Source organism: Plasmodium gonderi (genome assembly GCF_002157705.1).
Source record: "Plasmodium gonderi DNA, contig: Chr12, whole genome shotgun sequence".
NCBI lineage: Eukaryota > Apicomplexa > Aconoidasida > Haemosporida > Plasmodiidae > Plasmodium > Plasmodium gonderi.
The window spans coordinates 1,883,437-1,901,807 of record NW_021628937.1 but is presented as its reverse complement, the minus strand read 5'-3'; the positions used below and the strand labels follow the sequence as shown (position 1 = coordinate 1,901,807).

Here is an 18,371-nt window from a genome sequence, read left to right as displayed (position 1 = left end):
TTCTTCCAGGTGTGACATTGATAATCAATTTTCGATTCTCCTAAACGAATCACTTGTCTAGGCACTCATTTGGTGAACATGTTTTTTCTTTTTTTTTTTTTTTTTTTTTTTTCCTCCTCTATCGGCACGGGAACATTTTCTGTATGCCTGCTTTGAGTGTCCATTTTTACGGATTAATTGTGCGTAAGCCCAAACCTAATTAAGGGAATATATCCATATTTCATCACGTCATACATATGAAAAAATGCATGCGTACATAAAAGACATAGCTTTGAACATACAAAGAGAGAGAGAAGAAAAAAAAAAAATCTTAAATAAAGTGCAATGTTTCCTGTATGCCATAAAGACAAAATTTTGGAATATAGGGAAATATAAGAAATCCAAAAAGTCGTGTACACTATACTACAATGATGATGAAAGTGCAAGTGCAAATAGAAAAAATATTATTGTGACAATATTTTTCTACCCTGTGTGTACATTTGTAAATAACAAGATAAGGAAAACCATAGGGAGATTGTTAAAATGGATTGATATTTTTTCTTATATATGGACAAATATAACTAGTGTAGTACGATTTCAAAATGAGAAAAATATCACAAAAGGGAAAGGTCAAGAAAGAATAGAAGAAGAAAATGAAGCTATTCAAAATAAACTAGATCGATGTATACTGCTTGATGGAACAACAGATAATATATCAAATCGACACATCATACAAATATGCAAGAATTATCTATCAAATGTATTGTTTTACATACATAATTTTGGAAATAACAATGGGGAGAGAAATTATAAAGAATGCAAAGAAATTACAAAAATGAAGAAAATGTATATTCATAAAGTTAACAATTTGAAAGCATTTAATTCTGAAAATAATCTATACATAAGTGATGAATCTTTAATAAAGAAAATTATGATTAGAGATAATTCATATCCAAATTATCATTATGACAAAAGAGAAATGAAAGAAACAACGAATTTATCTAAAATAAGGGATTATGAAAAACAATGTGTTAAAACATATTATGTAGAAAATTGTACCCCTCTAAAAAGTACTAATAATAGAGAAAATAGTTCCGTGCATTATAAGAATAGACATCATTTGATATTTCATGTTATAAGTAATCGACTTACAAATTTTTATTTTTTTGCTTTTTTTACATCGTTTCTCTTGCAACAAATACCTATTTTCCGGGCAAGTAATTATACATATTTTGCACTTAGTTTTTGCTTCCTCTTTGTCTTTTCTGTCTTTAAAGATATACACACAATAGCTAAGAGGATTCAGCTTGAACGTGCAGTTAATGAGAAAACTTGCAAGAGGGTAACACCGCTTGGTTTGGTGGATGTCCCGTTCGATGAGGTTAAGGTAGGTTTCTTTTCTTTTGAGAGCTATACATTTAGAAAAGCTGCATCTCCTCTTTTTCTGCATGCCCTCTTTTTCTTCACATTAATTTTTTCAATAACTCAAATGGACATGTTTAGTCTACATGACACAGCTTCTCCATTGCTCCTTGTCGCATTCCCTCATTTAAGGTAGGAGATGTAGTATACCTAGAAGAAAACGAAGAAAGTCCCGCTGATCTGATTCTTCTAAAATGTGGAACGAATAAGGGAGATGATGATGTATATATCTGTTCAAAAGATTTGGAAGGAAAGACAGATATGAAAATAAAAAAAAGCCTTGTGTTTACATCCCATTTGGCAAACATTTATGACCTCTTTAGGTTAAAAATAAAGATAATGATTGAAAAACCACATAAAAGTTTTGACAAGATGAACGGGTTGTTTATTCATATGAACTATTGTGAGTTTATTAAAAGTATGTATAACGACTTGGCATCTTTGCAAAATGTTTTTTACAAAAATGGGCCTCTACAATCTGTGCATTATAACGATATTTTTAACTATCTAATTGAAGACACTTATATTGAGAAGGCTTACCAGTGTGTCGATTTTTTGATAAAATTTTCTTTTACTCCGTTCGAGAATCAGCCAATTGATTCAACCATGATCAGAAATCCACATCATGCTTCTTCCCTTCTGCACAATGGAAATGCACCCCCAACTGAGAAGGCACATCGTAGCGTAAATTCTACCAATGTGGATCTTGCCAATCTCGTCCTTGCTACAAACTTATGTAGAGAAAAGCAGGAGAAACATTACGAAAATGGTATGAACAAGTTTTTCTCGCAAAATTCACAGGAAAGTGTAATTGAAAGCAATGTGGTAAAATATAAAGAAAAAATTGGGATAGAAAATATCATATGGTGCAGTAACAAAATAGTAAAGGGGAGAGTGTATGGACTGGTTGCTTATGCAGGGTCAGACAAAAAAACAAAAGTTACAATGAGTAAAAGAAAATACATATATGATGGGGATTGTAACAAAAAGTGGGGAACAATAATGAATATATGGTTGGTTTTCCTATTAATCATATGCTTCTATCTATCGTTACAACATAAAACCACACTTGGAGTAAACATCTTCATATCTTTTATAAGATACGTCCTCTTACTACTCCCTTATATGCCTTATGCCAATATATTGCACATTTATTTATTCAGTAAAATTTCTTTTCATATAGAAAGAAAAAAAAAGATGGGGAACACTATTTCTCTCCTCAATAGTAATATCATAGATAAGATTTGTAATACGTCTTTCCTTTTGTGTGACAAAAACGAAATGATAATAAAAGAGGGGCTGAAGATTTGTGGAGTGTATTTTTTGTTTGAAGATTTTCAAGTGCCAAACAGCTGTAGCTACTTGGTGGATCTCATGCAAGGGTTAAGAAATGATTCTAGATGTGATTCTTCTAACCAAATAAGACACGAAATCATTAATCGGACAAAGGTCAATCACAGGGATAACCTTGCCTACTGCAAGCTATTCCTCCAAGTTTTCTTAAATGTAACCAATTTCAACCCGTTTTCGTGTCCCCAAACAGAAGGGAAGATGAAAAACTACAATGTTTTGGAAAACATAGAATTGATCAAACACGCTTTGGATGGTAAAAACAAAGCTGACAAGACACAAAAAGTATGCCAAAAGATATATAGCAATATTTTAAATCAAACAACGGATCAAATTAATAAAATATATTTAACACTTTTGTGTATATTATTTTGTAATGTTGCAGTTATTCGGGAAATAAGTTATAAGAAAAAAAAAAAAAAAACGAACAGAACTCATCACATACAATGGGATTCTATTTACTCAACGAGTTTGGAAGAAAATGTTTTAATAAACTTTGTGAAATCATGCGGTATGGACATTTTAAAAAAAAATTCATCCAGAATTTCCGTTGGAATTTTGACTCTCACTATTAAACACGACAAAAAAAAGAAACACATGATGGAAAATGAGGATAGTAATAATAGAACCAAACAATATAAACAGTGTAGAATTAAAAGGAAAAATAAAAAAGACAGATATATAGTTAACAGCTCAGATGAACGTACTTCTGATGGGAGGAGGGCTCATAGAACAAAACAAAACAATTATGATCAGTTCGGACAGAAATGCTGGTATTTTAAAAACTCACTACAAAATAATGGCATTTTTAAGTTGTCTAATGTGGCAGAAAAAATGGACAAGGGTATTCTAAAGTGTAATCAATTCAGGGTGTGTGACAAGGAGCCCAATGTGCCCTACACGAGGGTACCAAGTGGGGCTAGCCCCAAAGCTGGAATCAGAAGCAGCAGTAGCAGACGAGGAAGCAGTGGTGTCAGAAGATGCAGTAGCGGGCGAGGGAGAAGTGGAACTAAGGGAGTGAAGATAAATGGCCGACATGATCGCTGTCGCGCAACCTTTGGAAAGAATAAAGGGCGAAGGAACAAAGTGAAGACATACAATTTTGAGATTTTAGATGGATTGTCTCTAGATAGTAATAATCAAGTTATATGCACAATGGTCTCATATAATGAGAAAATATTCAACCTGATTAAAGGACCGGGCGAAAAAATAGCTAATATGTTATCTTGTGAAAAAAGTAAAAAAAGACTTAAAACAATTTTCACTCCTTTTTATGCTGAAGGATTTCGTATAGTCTTATTTGCATATAGAGAAGTTTCTCAAAGCGAATTAGAAGCATACAAAAAGGTTAGTGATAAATTTTACAAGAAACAATTTTTAAAAAATTCTTTTAGAAATAAATTAAATGTGCTAGCCATTGTGACACTCAAGGAAAATATTCAAAAAAATGCAAAAAAATGTTTAGATTTGTTTAAAAAGGCGAAAATCAAAACGTGGATTCTTTCTGGTGACAACAAGGAAAATGTTATATCTGCTTCCAAATCTTTGCATCTCCTTAATCAAAAGAGCCACCTTTGTCATTTAAGTAGGAAAAAGCTAGCGCAGATGGTTCATGGCAAACCGACGCCACCTAATGGCTTTTCGAAAATTTTTGTGTCCGATAGGATCTCTTTTTGCGATTTTCACTTAGATCAACCCTATACCTCAAGTGGTTTAGCAATAAGGAAGAAATCATTAGTGAGGTGTGGCAGCGGGGTCCAGTTGGGGGTACCTTATAAATGTGATACCAAGCACAGTTGTGATGAAAAATACACTTGTGAGGAGTGTACACATATGATCAAGAAGAATAAATATAGCGAGAAATTCTTCTTGGATCAACCTAATATACTTGACAAAAGGGGAAATGCAAACTGGGGGAATTCCCCAAAGATATCCATACAGAATTCAAGGAACATGAACACATCTATCATCCATAGAGAGGCATATAACAATACATGTGTGAATTCTGTGAGAGGAGAATTGGGAAATACCTTTGATGCGTATTGTACCTCCAGAATCGGGTTAGCCAAATATCATGGTGGAACAAAAGTTCCCGAAAATGTGCAGAAAAGTGTGAAGGGCAAAATGAAAGAAAATGTAGGAAATAAAATTTCATTACACAGAAATGAGAGCATTGAAAGTGCATTGAAGACAATGTTACATCAGTTCAGTAGTGCATTTAAAAGTGTGGAAAAGAAAAAGAGACTAGAAATTCAATGCCAAAAGAGGAACAACACTTCACAATGCTATAATAAAGGAACTGTTGATATGCAAAAGAACTCTTTGAACTACCAGAAAAAGGAAAATTGTGTGTACATCGTCAGGGGTGACATAATCGACTATTTCATTAAATACGCTAAAAGAGAATTTATATGTGCTCTTGCAGAATCTCGATGTACATTATTCTACGACTGCAATTCTATTCAAAAGGGGGAAATAACAAAATGTTTAAGAAAAAATACAGGGGTGGAGGATCGTTTTATATGTTCAGTTGGTAATCATGCAAAAGATTTAAACATGTTGATCGAGTCTGATATAGCCATAAGCGTAAATAACAATAGTAAGAAGAATATAAGTAATTTATATGCAGATATACATATAGAATCATTTGAAGATATAGGAAATGTATTTTTTTTATATGGATATAGAATTTATGAAAATATTAATTCCTTCATTATGATTAGCTATTACAGAGGGTTTGCATTCCTATTTTTACAATTTTTTTTTTCTTATTTTTTTAATAGTTGGTTATCCATGTTATCTAACATTTGTCTCCTCATTTTTTTTTCTCTTTTTTTCATCATTTCAATTGTGACAATTACCATATCACACAATGATGAAACTTGTATGGATCATACAGGTAGGACTAACTACAATTTTTTACAGAATAATGCAATGCGTATGAAAAGTTTACAAAAAAAATTGTTTTCTTTAAAATGGATATTTGTAGTCTTATGGCTGTCGTTATATCAATCCTTTATCTTATTCATCAGAATCTATTACTCCAATTATAACTACAATTACGAGTACTACGCCAGGCAATTGGATTGTCTTTGTGTTTTAGACATCCAAAACAAAGCGTACATGTTAACCCCTTTATTTATTACTCACATGTTGCAAACACTGTTTTTTTTGCCCACACCAAGAAGAAATTGCTATTTCAACCAATATGCATTATTATTCATTTTCACATTTCTTTCCTATGTTGTAATGTTACACATATTACATCGTTTCCATTTTGTATATTTGTTTAAATTCATTTTTACGATTTGTATATACATTACAATCACTCTTAGTGTTGTTAATGTACCACTTGTTGTATATTATGCATGGAAAAATTTCATAAAGGGGTCGAAGATTTCAACATTTAAGCATATGAAGAATTCTCTTCAAAGTTTGTATTCAAATAGTCATCAAATTCTTTATATTGGGAGTTTGAATTCTTCACTTGGCGGTGTTTCTTCTTTTCATAAATACGAAAAAAAAGAAAAAAAAAAAAGAGTCCAAAAGCAAAATTAGTCAAAAAGAAGAGGGAAGAATTTTTGCGTACCCAATGGATATATATATATATATATATATATATATATATATATTCCCCCCATTTGGTGTGACAACAAATTCTTCTACGAGTAAGAGGAATTAAGAAAAGGATGAAGTTGGATAATACCTCTTATAAGTGAAAAATATGTGTACATGTGTCCATGTTTATTTATATAATAAAATGTATTGTCGGATACATAATTGTGTGTGTATGCATATATTATTTCTACATCCTTGCATATGCATGGTTCACATATGTATATATACAATCAGTTGGCTTTTCCATCCTGTCAGTGTTTTTAATCTTATCCTAATTATTAAATTATACCTTTTTTTTTTTTTAAATTTTTTAAATTTGTTCATATCAACTTTTTAAGAATAAGAAAAAAAGCTTTGACAAAAAATAAAATAAAATAGCCTCATTGATGTATATATAAAACAACTCTTTATTCTTTCCCTTTTTTGTACGATGATTTGTTACTCTCATTTGTTATTTTATACAAATATGATGAAACATTTAGGATTTTTTTTTTTTTTTTTTTTTTTTTTTTTTTTCTATATTTTGTTTTCATTAAATGTTGTGCATCCATATTTTTCTTCACCTTTTTAATGATAAGGATTCAAATGAAAAGAAACATTTTCATAATTTTTTTAAACAAGTAGAAGATTAGGGTTTAAAAAAAAAAAAAAAAAAAAAAAAAAGGGTAGACCACTTTTTACTCCAATTGCTTTAGAATAATAGTGTAAAAGAAAAGAAAAAAATGAACGTTACAAAATTTTGTCATGTGTTAAAATGATGTGCAAAATGAGTACTAGGTAATTGGGTAATTTTTATACAATTTTTTTTTTTTTTTATTTAAAATATCTTGGCTTTTAACTGGGAAAAACAAATAATTACAATTTTTAAAAAGTCTATGGAAAATCTTACATATGGCAAGGAATAGGGAAAGGAGAGTTTTTAAATTGTTTCCTTTTTGTATATTTCTTACCATATTAAATAGGCATATATATATATACTGATGTGCATGTGCGCCAAGAATTTCCCTCCTGTGGTTTTATAGGCAAATACTTCATGTTGAAATGGAAGCCTTTCGCGAAATGGAACACACAAATACGTAAAGATAAAAAAGAATTTAAGAATTCGTTGTTTAGACAATTTGACTGAAATAAAACAATTAACCATTCTTCATAAAATTAACGAATTTATATTTAAAATAATCGGGTTTGTGTTGTGAAAAAAAAAAAAAAAAAAAAAAGAATAAAGTAATAAAAAAGGCTAAAAAAAAAAAAACGGAATGTAATAATAAGGCCACCTTTTTATAGAAATTGTACCTTAAAAAAAAAAGAGGTTAGGTTATTTTAATTTTTTTTTTTTTTTTTTTTGGCTCTATTTTTCCCCAAATGGCTATTCCTTATAAGTATTGTTTGGTGCATAGGGATATTATATATATACATATATGTAGGTCCTCCTCCATCTCCCCCCCCCCCCTCTTTTCTTTTTCCGCTATTTCGTTCTGTTTGTTACAGATTGGTACAGTTATTACCATTTAAAACACTTACCCTCTTTTTTTATATTTTTCGCCCTTGTGTGCTCCCTTGGTTTATTTTTTCACTACCGAACTTTTCCTTTTTCCCGATTCTTCTTTTTTGTTTCCAATTAAATAATTTGGTTCACTTTAATATGAACATAAATATATATACTCGCATATATAAATGGCTGAAAGGCACCATATAAATTTAATTAAAATGTAGGAAGGGTGAAAAGCATGGGGGAGGAGGTGGGGTGTAAGAGTTATTATTGACCAGGAATAGCTACATATATATATGTATACATTACAATGGATCCGGAAAAAAAAAACAAACATGTTGTATATATGTATATAATGGGCACAACATGAACACAAATTCATGTGCATTAACCTTTGGTCCTCGTATGTTTTCGTCAATATATATATTTAAGTTTACTTAATGGATACAGCAAGCACTTAAACACCCTTTTGTAACTAAAAATTTTCTTCAATTTTTTGAAAAAAAGGTAACGTATAGAGTATTGTGCGATAGCGGGGTTACAAGAAGTGTTTGTATATATTTATATATACATATGTCATATGCACATGTAAAAATGAAAAAATAAATCAACAAGTTAGTATATTCTATATATATATATATATATATATATATATATATATATATAAATATATATACATACATGCACAACGGGGTATGCTCGACATATAATTAACTGGTTCATATATATACTTAAACAGAAACACTTATTTAGTAAACTTGCTAAAAAAGTACATCAATTTTAGCTGCAAAATAACAACCCCCAAAAGTGCATAAAGTCGTTGGCTTTTTTTATTTTAATTTTATTTTATTTTTTTTTTTTCAACTTCTCCTACCATCTTTACTTTTATTTACAATATCCTTTTTTACAGAAAAAGAATAAATTTTAAACATATTTTTTCCTTCCCCCCCCCCTCAACCAAAAAAAAAAAATATACAATAAAACAAAACGTTGAAAAATCCCTCCTTCAATATTTAACCCAACCCGCACCATGTTTCAATTAAAATATATGTTATTCATAAATCGTTATTATATATAAATACTTGCACAATATAGATATGCATTCCACAATACCCTCCCCCCCTTACCACATTTTTTAATTACATGTGTTCTTTTATGAAAAGTTAAAAAATAAAATAAAAACAAAAGAAAGTTTTGTTGTACATAAGAAAACATATACTTTTTCACAATAACCTTAGCGTTCATATTTTGTATATTTTATATATATAAATTGTTATACCTTTTAATGTATACATGCAAAAAGCATATACATTTTCTTACGTTTATGTGTTTTTACAAAAATACGATTTATGTGCATACTACTTTCATAAAAGGAATTACATTGTTAAATTCATTTTGCCTTTTATTTTCTACCATTTACAGTTATCTCTATTTTTTTTTTTTTTTTTTTTTTTTTTTTTTTTTTTTTTCATATACTACTTAAAAGCTGAATCTATTTTACATATATATATACATGTAATATATATATGTGGTTTAATGTATATAATACATAAACCTTACGTACGCAACTTGTTATATTATATATCACAAAACTGTTCAGCAGCTTTACATTTGGAGCACATACATATTTTAAAAGAAAAAAAATTCCCTTTTTTAAATATAAAAGAGGTGGTTCCCCTTATAAAAACGTACAAAATAATAACGCTTACGAAGTAAAACAACGTTATTGTTTTCTACGCAAGCAGTTATATCCTTTACATTAACAAAATCTCGAGGAGCACACATATTTATATACAGGTAAAACAAATGCTTACATATGAATGCATGTATATATGTTTTTCCATGTTGCAATCCCAATTGTTCACGTTATATATATATATATATATATGTTCCATATGCTTATTAATCCCCACACATATTTACACCATTGTACGTTAATACATGTAGAAAAATATAACACGGAATGAGAGCGTTTCCATTTGCTTTCTATACCGTATATCATGCATGCTTAGCTGAATGTTTACACATATATGTACATATATGCCTACATATATATGTTTTTGCATTTCACATGCCAACGGGGGGTGTGCAAATCTATGCTGTTACATCTATTCATTTTGTGAACGTTCCTTTTTTTTTTTTTCTTAAAGCATATGTATGGTTTAGTAAAATGCTTAGATTGCCCTTTTGCAGAGTTCACATTTCTTTGTACATATGTTTATGAATAATAAGTGACCACGTGCTGTGTGTCACACGCTTTTTGCATATACGTATTGTGATCACATAATTATTACATAATTAAGTAGATGACACATTCGTTCATGCATTTAAAATCGCGAGCATGGTTTATTTATCATTCAAGAGTTATTCACATGCCCCCTGATTGTCGAACATGTTAATATTCGATACATAAGTACTTGTATTGTTTCCATTTATTTGTTAATATATTTTTTGATCAAGTCATATTTTTTTTTTTTTTTTTTGTTTTTCCTGCCATTATCATGCCCATGTGTATGTCTTATGTTTCAGATTAAGTAAAAATGAGCACGAAAGACGAAAAATTTACCAATGAAAACGACATTGAAGGAAACACAGAAGAAATTGTTGACACTTTTGATGCACTTGGTTTGAATGAAAAATTGTTAAGAGGTATTTATTCTTATGGTTTTGAAAAACCATCAGCTATTCAACAAAGAGGCATTAAACCAATATTGAATGGTTACGACACGATTGGTCAAGCACAGTCTGGAACTGGAAAAACTGCAACTTTTGTTATTTCCTCATTGCAGTTAATAAATTATGATTATGTTGCATGCCAGGCTTTAATTTTAGCTCCCACGCGTGAATTGGCTCAACAAATTCAAAAGGTATGAAGTCAAGAAAAAAAAAAAAAAAAAAATTTGCATGCTCATAAATTTCAATGTGTACTGCGTGTTTACTTTTCATATGGATTAGCTGCAATATGTACATACATATATACATATATATACACGTCGTCAGAACGAACAATGAAACAAAACCAAGCTGCTTAATTTTATTTCCTGTTTTTTTTCCTCCCTCTCTCTTATCACATTATTTTTTCCATCGTAGGTTGTTCTTGCCCTAGGAGACTACCTCAAGGTTAAGTGTCATGCATGTGTAGGAGGAACCGTTGTAAGAGAAGATATCGACAAATTGAAGCAAGGTGTACATATGGTTGTTGGTACCCCAGGTAGAGTGTACGATATGATTGACAAGAGGCACTTGGGTGTTGATAGGTTGAAGTTATTCATTTTAGATGAAGCTGATGAAATGTTATCAAGAGGATTTAAGGCTCAAATATATGAAGTATTTAAAAAGTTAGTCCCAGATATTCAAGTTGCCTTATTTTCTGCTACTATGCCACAAGAAATCTTAGAATTAACAACTAGATTTATGAGAGATCCCAAAACTATATTAGTTAAAAAAGATGAATTAACCTTAGAAGGTATAAGACAATTTTATGTTGCTGTAGAAAAGGAAGAATGGAAATTAGATACATTATGTGATTTATATGAAACTTTAACTATTACGCAATCTATTATTTATTGTAACACGAGAAAAAAGGTCGATATTCTAACCCAAGAAATGCATAATCGACTCTTTACTGTTTCTTGTATGCATGGTGATATGGACCAAAAAGACAGAGATTTAATTATGAGAGAATTTAGATCCGGTTCCACAAGAGTTTTGGTTACTACTGATTTGTTAGCTAGAGGTATTGACGTTCAGCAAGTTTCATTAGTTATTAATTATGACCTACCTTGCTCACCTGACACGTATATTCACAGAATTGGTCGTTCAGGTCGATTTGGTCGTAAGGGAGTTGCTATTAATTTTGTTACAAATGATGACAAGGAAAAGGATAAATTGAAGAAAATCGAATCCTACTACAGTACACAAATAGAAGAAATGCCTTTAGAAGTAATTACAAAAAAGAAGAAAAAAATTATGTGCTCTATATTTTGTGAAAAAAATAAAGTGTATTATTTGACTCAAGCTTGCATCTTTTTACATATTATTTGAGTAAACGTATATTCTGAATGTTTTTACGTTTATATATTATGTATATCTATAAGTAATTTTTCTCCCTTTTTCTTTTTTTTTCCCCCCTTTTCTTTCAGGTTGCGGACTATTTGTAAAGCTACTTTTTTTTTTTTTTTTTTTTTTTTTTTTTTTTTTTCCAAGAAATAAAAATTTAATACGTGTGTTAACGTACAAATCACCTTTTAAAGATCAAAGAAATATTATATATATTAATTGCTACATATATATATATATATAGAAGAAAAAAAAAAAAGAGCTTTTTATATATATATATACCTATATATATTTTTCAAATTAGAAACTAGTGTTTTTATTATATAACAATATTGAATATGCGCATGCGTATGTAAATGTTTATGTATATATGTGTATATCTGCACGTTGCATATATATACATATACGTTGAGTGTATATACTTTTGTGTTACACATATGTATATATACACATATATATGAACAAAAAGAATAGGATGTTTAATATTTTTAATTTGTTATGAGCTTCTCTCATCTTTGAATTAACTTTCACTTAAGTACATATAATATATATATCTATATATATATACATATTTATATATATATATATATATATATATATATATATATATATATATATATATATATAAATGCATATATATAAAGATAGATACATGCACATATTTATTTTAAAGTTTTATTTATTTTTTTTAAAAGAATATATATACAGATCACATATTATGTTACATTAATTTAATAAACAGGAGAAAAAAAAAAAAAAAAAAAAAAAAAAACTGAAGCTCACAATGTATCTTATAAAAAAATTTATTTTATTTCGTAAATAGAATGAATGGAATAGGTGTAGTGTGTAGGTGTGGCTTAAAACAATGTTGATAACAAACAGTAAACTGTCACAATTTGTGTGCAATATATAAATGATAAGCATATGCGACTAATTGGAATAATTTTGTCGCTAGATGATCGTTCATATGTGTATTACAAAAAGCATGAAAAAAAAAAAAAATAAAATAATTAGAAATTTTGTACATATCCCAGTGATCGGTTCCCTCGCATGATATTTGAAGCAATAACATTCAAATATATTGCATATATATAAGTACATGCACAGGTAACATAAGTTTTGTTGACACGTTTATTTTACAGTAAATTACCAATGAAAGATATTTAGAAATATATATAAACATCCCCAACTTATATGAGTTAATTTTTATATTCATTTTGTTTCATGAAACTTTTCACATGGTTAATAACTGACCATGTTTTATATGAACAAGAAAAAAAAAAAAAAAAATTAATAATAATAAAATAATATAAAATAATATTTAATTATTGATTTCTCCAAACATATATTTTCGAACGACGAAAAAGAAAAAAGGCACCATCCTAACAGTTCACCCCGTTCATAGTTACCTATTCTGTCTCATGCTTTAAGTGCGTAATTTAAGAAAAATTTCTAATGCATGATCTCTGCGTCCAATATTATAAGACAATGATTTAACATGAAAAACACATTTTGTTCTTTTAAATGTAAAATATGTTTTTGGTTTTTTTCTTAATTATTATAGATAAAAAATTTCTGGTTATATCTTTACGCGAATATACACAAATGGAAATGCCTATGAAGAGGAGAAAAAATACAATTGGTGCTCTTTTTTTGGCATATAGATTTATGTGTACATATATAAGTATACCTATGAACATTCACATGCACATGTCTACATATATATACATATATATATATGTATTCACATTGTATCGTTCATATGCTTTTATTACAAAAAAAGAGATGCGCATTTATGAATTTTATTATATTCGGCGGGCATGCCATGTAATTTTTTTAATTTACATCCGTTTAAACAAGGAGTTATGTTTTATTTTGTTTTGTTTTTCTCTTCACAGGATGTTCCCGACTGAGATGATTTTTTTTTTTTTTTCAAATATTCTATTCTTCTCTGCTACTTCCAGCTAAACTTTATGATTTGGGCTAGCTAAAATGTATTATAGCTAGTTTTTTTTTTTTTTTTTTTTTTGTTTTTTGGGTAGCTATGATCACAGCTAAAAGTTCTGATGAGTACATGTAATCAAAAAAGGAGCCAGATTTTTTTTTTTTTTTCTTTTTTTTTAAATATATATGTTTTAACAATTACAAAACGATGAAAGAATAAAATTTGTTAAACTGTTATACATTTGGAATATTTTCTCCTACGATTATCAATGTAATCGGTAAAATATTACGTACCGATTTGGTAACAAATTATGTTATGATAAGACATATTTGCCTGCTAGAAATTTTTCTTCAGAGTAAAATGCAGCACATACTACTCTTTTTTCAAAAAGTCTACCATTAAACATATACTGAGCCTTTCTTGCAGTAGTTTCATCTGCATAATGAAGAAAAATTTTTCCGACTCCTTCTGTATAGGACAAATCCTTGCTTGGTTTTGGAATTACAATATTTTGAAGCGGTCCATATTTTTCAGCTTCTTCCTTAATATCCCTTAGTATTTCTTCATATTGACTATCAATAAGCAAATCTTCCTGAAAAACAGCATTCGTTAACTGAACCACACGAGATGATTTTTCACCTATTTTTCTGGATGCTTGAATTTGTAAGCCTATAATGGAATTACTTAGAATTTTTTGTGAAATAGAGTTTGGTAAAAGTGACACTGGTAAATCTACAATGCTGGGTTGTATGATTACGTTATTTGCGTTTTGTGCAGTACTTTGGCTTTTACCAAATGTAGCTTTTTTAACATTAAGTATATTCTGTCCACACACAAAACCATTTAAAGCATGCATAGCAACTTGTGTACAACTAGGATCTTCATATTCGAAGAATCCATACCCTTTATTATATCCAGTATTCGGATCTTTTATAACATTAAATCCTTTTAATTTCCCGAATTGTTGTAACAAATCTCTTAATTGATCATCCTTTAAATCGTGTGGTAAATTTTGTATATATAATTTATTATCATCATCCCCTGTGCTTCTTACTGGTGCAATTTTAACCGGTTTTACCATTTCATATACTTCCATATTAATATCTGTAAAAACAGCAGTTAAGGCTGGATCTACCCCCGTTGGTGGAACAAAATCATGTGGTCTTGCTATTCTTAATGCAAAATTGTTGAACGAAATACCATCTAACCTTAGACATAGCCATGTAATTTCTAAGCTTCTAAATTCTAGAAAACAAAATCGTGATTCGGCATTAAATATTTCACATTTTAGTATGGGCTGCAATACAATATCTCCAATTTTTATTTCTAAACTTGAATCTTTTATAATTGATGCTAATGTACTATTGAAAAATTCCATTAACTCTTCTTGTTTTGAAGTTGGAGGAATATTACCTATGTATAATTTTCTTTGCTTTTTATCACCTTCTACTTCATACGGATTTCTTCCTAATGGGGTAATTTTATTATTTGCACCCAAGTTATTTGCTAATGCTAAATTTTGTTGTTGAAGTAACCCATTCGAATTGTTATCTAATAAGCCATTTTTCAATAAATTCTCATCAACTGTATCCCATTTTGTCTTCTTTTTTTTTTTTGAGTCTTTGCTTCTTCTTTCACTTGAAGTTGATCTATCCTTTTTATCATATCCATTTTTATTTTTAGCACTTTCACTCGATTTTTCCCTATCACTACTGTTTCTCGAACTTCTTTTTTTTGTTCTTCTTCTTGACCTGTGATGGCTACGATGATGTCTCTCATCGCTGCTATCATCGCTATTACTGCTGTTAATCCTTTTACTCCTATCTCTTCTGCGCCTGCTATGCCTGCTTCTGTGTCTACTTCTGCTTCTGTCTCTACTTCTGTCTCTGCTTCTTTCTCTACTTCTGTGTCTACTTCTGTGTCTACTTCTATGTCTACTTCTGCTTCTGTGTCTCCCTCTGCTCCTTCCCAATTCTTTGCTTTGAATTCTTTCTATACTTCTGTCCCTTTCTGTGCTTCTAATAACTTCTTTACTTCTAATAACTTCTTTACTTCTAATAGCTTCTTTACTTCTGTCCCTTTCTTTGCTTTTATGTCTGTGCCTACCTGCACGCTCGACCTTCTCCTCTATGGTTCTCTCCCCACTCCTCCTCTTCCTTTTAGACGAATGGGCTTCATCACTACTGGATGATAAGTTCTTATGCTTTCTTTTGTGTTTATCCACTTCTCTACTCCTACCCCTCTGCTTGCTTCTGTCCCTTGGTCCTTTTGCATTTTCTGCTTGATTCAGTTCACTCGATTTCATCTTCTCCTTAATTAATTTCATTTTTTCATGTAGGTCACTATTTTGTTCTTCTCTAATTTTTTCTCTGCCCTTTTTTTCGTCCGATTGATTCTTTTCTGTTGAACTTTCATTTTTATTAAGTTCGTCTTTTTTGTTGTAAGGTTTAGATCGTCTTTTGTGATGTACCTCGTTTGTATCATCATCATCGTCCTCGTCCTCGTCCTCGTCCTCCTCCTCCTCCTCTTCTACTTTATTTGTTTTTTTGTTTTTAAAATTTTTATCGATATCATCATTTTCTTCCAGAATTATGCTCTTTTCTTTTGTGGAGGTACTAGGATTATCATCATTATTGTCATGATTTTCTCCACTACTATGTTTATTAATATAATCATCAGATTCATTATTTTCTAATATGCCATTTTCACACTTATTATCCTCTCCCTTTGATGTTTTCTTTGTTGGCCCTCTGCCTCTTCGTGTTCTTTTTGACTTTGATGTTTCTTCGTCATTAGACTCGTCTTTATCAGCTTTATCAACTTTGTCCACACTATCTGCATTCTCTGCATTTTCATTATTTAGTTCACTATCAGACGGGCCATCATCGTCCTTCTCCTCTTTGCCTTTGCTACTGAAATAGCTTCCAACTGCTTTTCTCCACATTACTTTTTCCTCTTTTGTGGAAATTTGTACATATGTATGTATATATATATATATATATATTTTTCTTTTTTGCGCGAACTTATTTTCCCAGCAGATTTAATATGCGTGTTGGTATCTTTTCCACTTGGATTACGAGGCTTTTTTATTTTGTGCAATTCTGCTTTATATATGTGTATTTTTTTACTGGTTCATTGGTTCACTACCTATCTGCTTGAATTCTTTTATTATTTTTTTTTTTTTTTTGAATCCACCTTCTGTGCTATTTGATTAGCTGTTCACGACTTTTTCTTTAATATTTTTCATAAATGTTCATATTTTACATGCATCTTTTTTTTTTTTTTTTTTTTTTTTTTTTTTTTTTTTTTTTTTTTTTTTTTTTTTTTTTTTTTTTTTTTTTTTTTTTTTTTTTTTTTTTTTTTTTTTTTTTTTTTTTTTTTTTTTTTTTTTTTTTTTTTTTTTTTTTTTTTTTTTTTTTTTTTTTTTTTTTTTTTTTTTTTTTTTTTTTTTTTTTTTTTTTCTGTTCATCTGATGATTATAGAAGAGAGTTTTTACTTAATTATGCTATATTGTGCTTTACCATATGAATGAGGTTACCAGAAATGATAAAGAAAAGAAAAGAAAAGGGAAAGGAAAGGAATTGAAAAGGCACATGTAAACGTAAGCGTGAACGTTATATATGTAGGCGTCCATGTATGCTAGATATGACATACGCTTTGTATGTAAATTGTACATACGAGAATGTCCCTCATGTATATATATGAACAAATGTATATATATATATATATATGATACATATGTGATGCACTACATACAAATTATAAACCCTGCAAAATTTCATTTCCGCGTCACCTCCATGTAACCATAACTATTTATATTTTCCTACGGATAAAATATTTCCTTACTTTTTTCTTATTGAAAAAAAAAAAAAGTAAAATAAAATAAAAATAAAAAAACAAGAATAAAACAATAATAAAAAATAATGATGATATGTTATTCATATATCATATATTTCATATATATCAGTGGGAAACAAAAAAAAAAAAAAAAAAAAAAAAAAAAAAATTCGACGTTCTGTTAACTCTATGTGATTGTATTTTCCATATTGGTGAGAAAATGGAAAACTAAAAATGTGGTTCTCGATTTATATATACACAATGGGTGTATTAAAACGGATGCTAATGTATATGAATACGTGTACATATGTAAACTTTTATACATGTGTTACACGTATTAATAAAAATATTAAAAAAAAAAAAAAGATAAAAAAAAGAAAAAAAAAGTATGGTTAAAGAAATATATGTTTTTTTCTTCCCCCATCCCCTCTTCTACTATTTACTAAAAAATAACAAAAAAACAGGGAAATCGAAACTTTACTTATTTTGTTATGATACACTTTTCTATATTTATGAAATTTATATTTTTACACTTTTTTTTTTTTTTTTTTTACTTTTCTTTATATTTTTTGGTTTTTTTTATTATTATTACTATTGCAAAAGGTGTACCTGGTTTCATACCAAGATGGAAAACATTTCATTAAAATAAAAGGGATTTGAATATTATTTTCT

At 29.2% G+C, this 18,371-nt stretch overlaps 3 protein-coding genes across 3 annotated transcripts; 2 read left to right on the top strand and 1 right to left on the bottom strand.

Moving 5' to 3' along the window:
• Positions 1 to 244: 244 nt before the first annotated feature.
• PGO_123970 (hypothetical protein, conserved) lies at positions 245 to 6,309 on the top strand (the record flags this gene model as incomplete). Its single annotated transcript, XM_028689187.1, has 2 exons — positions 245 to 1,366; positions 1,534 to 6,309. 2 exons carry the CDS (start codon positions 245 to 247, stop codon positions 6,307 to 6,309), a joined length of 5,898 nt encoding a protein of 1,965 aa, XP_028544988.1.
• A 4,089-nt stretch (positions 6,310 to 10,398) lies between these two features.
• PGO_123960 (RNA helicase-1) lies at positions 10,399 to 12,018 on the top strand (the record flags this gene model as incomplete). The annotated part of the gene is made up of 3 exons (XM_028689186.1): positions 10,399 to 10,725; positions 10,949 to 11,800; positions 12,001 to 12,018. 3 exons carry the CDS (start codon positions 10,399 to 10,401, stop codon positions 12,016 to 12,018), a joined length of 1,197 nt encoding a protein of 398 aa, XP_028544987.1.
• Positions 12,019 to 14,175: 2,157 nt separating this feature from the next.
• PGO_123950 (splicing factor U2AF large subunit) lies at positions 14,176 to 16,806 on the bottom strand (the record flags this gene model as incomplete). Its single annotated transcript, XM_028689185.1, has 1 exon — positions 14,176 to 16,806. The coding sequence occupies one exon, from the start codon at positions 16,804 to 16,806 to the stop codon at positions 14,176 to 14,178; it is 2,631 nt and encodes an 876-aa protein (XP_028544986.1).
• Positions 16,807 to 18,371: the final 1,565 nt, after the last annotated feature.